The 6948-nt window shown below is 29.2% G+C and overlaps 1 protein-coding gene and 1 long non-coding RNA gene across 2 annotated transcripts in view; both read right to left on the bottom strand.

Annotated features, from left to right (window-relative positions):
• The window catches only part of LOC108374034 (uncharacterized), an 11638-nt gene extending 10787 nt beyond the window's left edge, over positions 1-851 (bottom strand). The window contains exon 1 of the long non-coding RNA XR_001849013.1: positions 839-851. This is a non-coding gene — a long non-coding RNA (uncharacterized LOC108374034). The remainder of the gene's footprint in view (positions 1-838) is intronic.
• The window catches only part of LOC108374033 (gamma-aminobutyric acid receptor subunit beta-like), a gene marked incomplete at its 5' end in the record, with an annotated part of 22252 nt that extends 21147 nt beyond the window's left edge, over positions 1-1105 (bottom strand). The window contains one exon of the mRNA XM_017629988.1: positions 1038-1105. Within this exon, the coding sequence (XP_017485477.1) occupies positions 1038-1105 (68 nt within the window). The remainder of the gene's footprint in view (positions 1-1037) is intronic.
• Between the last annotated feature and the right edge of the window lie 5843 nt (positions 1106-6948).

Raw genomic sequence — 6948 nt, 5'->3', positions numbered from 1 at the left:
AAACTGCAATATTTTAGTAACTACTGAAGATAATTCACTCAAAATTGATATTTACGACAATTTTCAGGGAAAAAATAAGAATATTATAAATTTTTGGAAAATGGGCATAGCCACGCCCACTTAGTGTTACATGTGTATATCTTGGCAACCGCTGCATCTATTTCTTCCAAATTTGGCACAGTTGTTGGCCTTGGTACAGCATACTAAATGGCCGAAAATTTAAAAAATCGGACAATAACCACGCCCACATCCCATATAACGGTAATTTAGAGAAATACAAAATCTTCGATAAATCAGTAAATATTAAAGCTAATTTATTCAAAATTGACGGTTGCAAAATTCCTTACCAAGAAATACGTTTATGGTAAAATTTTTGGAAATGGGCGTGGCACCGACCACATAGATGTATATAGGTAACCGTTCTACCTGAGGTTTGCCATTGCCTGCCCTTTAGTTAAATTTAACAAATTTTTGATAGCTTACATAAAGCCTAGATGAACACCACCTAAGTAAGCGTTATTATACTCTGATCATGATAACTGTCATCTATCTTTAGTTTATCTTGTTTTCAATACCTCAATACCTTACTCTAAGTAATTCATGTTTAAGCATTTTATTATTTAGGGCTTACTCAATTTAAAAAAAAAATAATGAGTTAATATTTAAACTTGTAACATTTTTCTTTATATGAAACCAAATATCTTTGACTGTACACTTATTCTAATAAAATTTATGTATTTTTGTTCAAAATTAAAAAAAAAATATATTCAACAAAAATTATAATAATTAAATTTTAACCAAAAAAATTCGCTGTTTAAAGAAATAATACCAAATCGACATTTAAAACTGTTGTTGTATGTATGTATCTCGGTTATTCATATATATGCAAAAGTATAAGTATGTTGTTCTGGTTCTGTTTATTACGCTTGCTTGCTTGCGCTGTCGGCTAGCAAAGTTTGTATGTATGTATGTACGTATGTATATGTATATATATATATTTGCATGTACGAGTATTAAGTTTATTTTGCGATATGTACCATGAGCACTTCCGAAACCGAACTGATACTGAGGACATACATTGTGACGCCAACCTCCACAGGGGGACCTGGAACATACACACACACGTTTTTTTGTTGTAATTGCAACACATACAGTAGTAAAATGTTTTTTTTGCTGTTTAATTTATATTTTGTTTTGCTTTATTTGCTGTTATATAAAATTTGTATTGTTACATACGTTTTAATGAAATACGATACATTGTGATTATGGCAGAACAAAAAAAGTAGTTTGCATTTTTGGGATAATTTTTGCATACTTTGTTGCTTTTAATTTACTTTTGTGGTTAGTGGCGGTGAGTTAGGGTATGGTTTTAATTTAACTTATGATAAGGGAGATGGGGTTTAGTATTTGATAAGATAAAAATGTAAAAAATACAAAAATCTTAAAGTTAAAATTCTCACGTTTCACCAGGAAAAAAATTCATTTTTTTTTGTGAACAAAGCAGCGTTGACGCTCGCTAAGACAGGATGCAAGTTATATAAAATAAAAATAATTCCACAGCAACCGTTGCCATTGCCAAGGCGGCGACGAGCAGCAGACCTTGAAAGCGAAAACAGTCGATAAATGAAAGCAAAAAGTGGCTTTCGTATATACCTACGTACATTAGGGAGCATCACCCTGCATACGAAAAAAAAGTTTTTTTTTAATATCGGAAAACTATATACATAAATCCGAAAAATATTAATATTTACGAAAGCTGGACCGATTCGTAAAGAACTCCAAAAATCGAGTTTTTCATTATTAAAATTTTTTATTATGTTTTTTTTCAAAAATTTTTTTTCAAAAAATATCAAAAGAATGAAGAGATTAAGTTTAAAAAGTATGCGTAGCGCTGCAAAAATCAAGTTTTCCTAAATTAAATTAATTTTGAAAAATATTTTTTTTCCATAAAATAACATCAAGTTAAGATTAAAAGAATGCATAATACTGTTTAAAGGTTTTATCAACGGCATCCAAATAATCAAATTTTTTGGGGTATTTTTAAATCGGTCTAGTTTGTCCAAAATATTCTGTTTTATAAATCCTGTGGAAAACCCGCAACTTTTCCTAGTGAGGCACTCTAATGTTCATAATTGAAAGTCAGCTTAACATTTTTCGCAGAAGTTTGTTCTACCACCGGCGGCGTATTTCATACGCAACGTCCACTGTTTGCGCTTTCACTGTACACAACTGACTCCAGCAAGTAGCATACGGCCGTGGCTGTTCCAAAAAAAAATAAGTGAAAACCTAAAATTTATATATGTAGTTTCCTCATTGCATACTATGCAGCGTATCTAAAACACGAAAATTTGCCATACAAATTACAATGTGTCGAATGAAAACCAAATCAATCTAAATTCTCTTCTTACTTGTTTTATAAAAGACATTTTGGGTAATGGGAAATAATTTCCCTAATTTTTTTTCAAATTACTTAGATCTTAATTTTTACGCCATATTTTTATACCTTTACTTAATTTATGTATTCCTTTTTTTTGGTTTTTCTTCCAAAATGCGTCACCTTCATAGAAGCATATACATATGTATGTTTTTGTAATTTTTGAGTTTGAGGAAAGTAAGATGATGATAATTAAGCAAATTCAACATTCAACCAAAGCACGAAAATAAGAAGAAAATTTAGATTACCATGAAAAAATACAAAGTTATGCATGTGTGTATGTATGTATGTAGAAAATAGTGAATAAAATGATTTTTAGCACAATCGCAGTTGCTGTACGAAATGCTGTGTTAGACGAGTTACATTTGTGTTGTTCACAGTTAGGTGTATTATAACAATGTTGTTATTTTTTTTTTTTTTGTATCCGTGCCAATGCTGTGAACATTTAAAATTTTGGTGTTTGTTTTTTTTTTTCTCAACAACAATCAATTCTATTTTGTGGCGTTGTTATTGTGTGGTGTAGGCTGCTGGGTGTATTGCATTGATGGGTTTCATGAACAGATAAGCTAACAACAGACACACTTTGAGGCTACGAATGATATGATTCCTTAAAGTTTTAAACAACAAAAAAAAATAGAACACAAACTCTTCATTCCCCTAAATAAGTAAAATAAGCGACATTTTTTCAATTGCATTTCGCTTCGTATATTGAAAAATAAGGAGAATGAAAAAAGTTCAAGAAGTTGAAAGCAAAAATTCTACTATTTTTTATCTAAAAATCCCAAGTCGTCTAAGAGTAGCAGATAATAAATATTGATTAAAAATGTTTGTAAAAAAAGAAACGAAAGGCTTTTTTAGAACTGCATCATAACTTTACTTATATAAACCAACTGGCTGAGCAACTTCAATGCTTTTTAAATTATTGCCTCCTAGCGTTCCTCCATTAGTGCAAGATTCCTAGAATAGCTTTTATATAAGTCTGATAAAATCTCTGCATTGGAAAAGTGAGGCCAAAAATAAGCAATACTTAAGTATTGGAAATAGACGACAATACGATTGCTTAGTTCAGGGCTTAATGGAATGAGTTAATCGCTTGCAAAACTGCAAAAATTATGTGTGAGAACGGAAAGGAAAGGAAGACTGCAGAGTTATTACCGCATTGCTTACGGGGCATATCCTGATGGCTGCTCATGTACTAAAAATGGGTATCACTAGCGTGGACAGGTGCAGGAAGTGTCGTGAGCGGGAAACCTTGGAGCAGCTTCTCTGCCGATGTCCTGCGCTTTCAAACACTGACTTTAACGTATACTAAAAATTACAGACATGTGCTCGCAATTTAAAAGCAAACAAAAAAAGTCAAAAAAGATTCGAAGTTTCTGAGAATTGCCCATACAGTGACTTAAACAAATGACCACGTGTTAGTTTTTTTTTTAATATTCGTAATATTTTTCTAGCTCTTTTTTTGTTATTTTTATATAAGAATATCGTCTAAGCATAAACGAAAACCGTGTAAATCACAATGTCAAACTTTATAAATATTTATTTAGAAAAATTCAGCAAAATCTCATCAAAATTTCAACTTTTTATCCTGAATTTTTAGAAAAATTTTGGGTATACAGTTTTATAGCCCAATTTAGTCTAATGAAGGGCAAGTTTGAAACGGCTAAAAATCACGTTGAATTTTGAGAATTTTTTTTCGGAGGCCACTTTTTCGTGTTTTTGAATATAAGGAGCACAATATACAAAAACTTGCGCTAATATTTTGAAATTTTGTTGCTGACGGTCTTCCGCGTTTTATTTCATAAGAAATTCATACTTATATGAAAAAAGTGCAAAACTCCGTCACGAAAAAAAAAATCTAAAAAATCAACGCGATTTTGAAATTTACACTTTATTAGACTAAAATTGTATGGACTATAAAACTGCATACCCAAAAATTTTCTAAAAATTCAGGATAAAAAGTTAAAATTTTAATGAAAATTTATTGAATTTCCCTAAGTTTTTTATAAAGTTTCGAACTGTGCTTTACACGGGTTTGGTTAAAGCTTAGACGATATTTTTATATAAAAATAACAAAAACACGTGGTCATTTGTCACTGTAAATGGAAAAAAATTGTTTGAAAATTTTGATATGTATACCCTCGGCTTTTGCGCTTTTTAGCATGCAGTTTTATGGCCGTAGGATAACGATAACGCGTGCCGACTTTTAGTTGAAGTTTTAGTTAGTAACTCCTACTAATCGTCCAGGAAAACTTTGGAAACGTGAAAAATTTAATATGTTTCACAAATTTGAACACATTTCTAGTAAATCTGCATCTTTAAATTTTAAATAGATAGATGACAGTATTTCTCCCAAAGAAATCGAAAAAATTATATAAAGGAAAATATCCTATGCTATTTTAATCCTTCAATATATATATTTTTATAGGATTTTAATTAAACTCAGATTCTTCAAAATGCATTCAAAATTAAAAATCTTCAAGGATAATATTTTCAAGGACATTTGTCACATGTTCCAAAAGGATAATTGAAAACAAAAGTTATAATTAATCTTTTTTTGAATTCTTCTTTTAATATATACCCTATATCCATAATTTGTGTAAACTTTTGGAAATATATTATAATTTATGGTCCTTGGAAAAAATCCTGATTATCTGGTAAACACCCAAACCGCAGATTTTCTAAATATTATTTAATTTAATTACTCATTAAATAACACTTATTTCTGTTTTTTTTTTTAATAAATCCAAAATAACATTTATTTTTGATTTTTATCTTAACTGCGAAAAATTATAATGACTTTTTTACGTATGACTTAAAAATAAAAGTCGCTGACTGATTTATATTGATGACTTTTATAAATAAAAGTCTTTTGGTAACTGTTATCTATGACGTATAGTATAAAAATCAAACATAACTGTTATTTGCAGATTATTTAGACAAAAATCAAAAATAATTGTTATTTTGGATTTATAAAATAAAAATCAAAAATAATTGTTATTTTTTAATTTTGCATAAAAATTACAAATAAAAATTTATTTTCAAATTTTATTCTTGGTGAAGAAAAGGAACATTTCGTTCATAGCGAATTTTTCAATAACAGTTTTCATCAATAACTGTTATGTTTGGTCCCTGGTTGGGAGTATAGTAATACCGCCTTATATAGGAGTAAAGTGAGTAAGTTAACAAAACCCGCGAACTGCAAAAAGATCATTCTGATAACTTTTACTACAAGTCGGCACGGGTTGCCGTGGTCGGAATTACATAAAATTTTATTTGGATAGTTTTTAAGTCAAAACCAATAAAATGAGTTGGTATGCGTTAGAAAAAAAACAACCTTGGGTTTCTGGGACAAATTGAGTATCTACAATCATTTCTGAATACCAGTAAATTTAAATAGAACTCGGCGTTTTAAATATCTCTCCAACATTTTGTACTGAATACTTTTAATCGATCCTGACTACTGAGTAGTTTCGAGTATTTTAAAGTTCTGAGTACTTCTTAGTTCTTCTCTACAAAAAAAAAAGACGTAAAAAACAGTAAAACATAAACTAGGAACAAAAGTCGCAGCAACAACAAAAGGAAACATTAGCTTTTTCTTTGACTTAAGTAGAGCAAACACTAGCACAACAAAACTATGTAGACTCATAGGTAGAGAACAAGAGACCAAAATGGCAATAAAAAATAAATAAATAAATAATATTTTTAAATGCAAAGGTACAGCGTACAAATATTTGTTTTTTTTTTTGCAAAACAAATCAACAAAATAGTGAAATGTAAAATTTCCACAACTAACGAAAATTAAATAAGTAGATTTGAAAAAATTTCATAATCCATACCAACTATAAGCAATTAATTCAATTATTAAAAAAAAACAGAAAAAATGTCTAAAGTAAAGTGTTAGAAATGCATACGCAAATAGTTGAAAAAATATTACGTTCCAAACTAAATTTTCTAATCTTAGATAAAATGAAATTAAAGTAAACTAATTGAAATTTTTTTGTTTGTGTTCTTAAATAAACAAAGGTACTTTTGGGCTTATTGTGTACCATTTTAACTTCAGACAGCGAGCTGATCGATAGCACATACATGGTGACTCCGACTTCGACGGGAGGTCCTGAAACATGAATATGTTTTGAATCAATTTAAAAAAGGCAAAGAAAATTATAAAAAAAAAAAAAATTAAATAAAAAAAATGCCCAAGGACAAATGAAAGTTAGTATAGATGAAAAATCAGATCAGAGGAAATAAATCGGCAATTCTTCGAAAATGAGGGGAAAATAAATGAAAAATGTAGTTATATATTAACTTTTAGTAGATATATTTTAAAATGCAAAAAATAATTATCCATATCTTTAAGATGATTTTAATTAATTATTTATGTATGTGTGCAATGGCATAATTGGTTATTCGTGTTTTTTTTTTTTGAGTTTGGAGAAAATGTTTCTTTTTTTATTGGTTTTTCTGTGGGTATGTGTTCCTTGTATATTATAGTTGAATATGTATTTGTCACT

This window comes from Rhagoletis zephyria, unplaced genomic scaffold (assembly GCF_001687245.7).
Source record: "Rhagoletis zephyria isolate East Lansing unplaced genomic scaffold, Rhagoletis_zephyria_1.1 Rzeph_scaffold_07262, whole genome shotgun sequence".
Classification (NCBI taxonomy): Eukaryota; Metazoa; Arthropoda; class Insecta; order Diptera; family Tephritidae; genus Rhagoletis; species Rhagoletis zephyria.
This window is presented reverse-complemented; position numbering and strand designations above follow the sequence as displayed.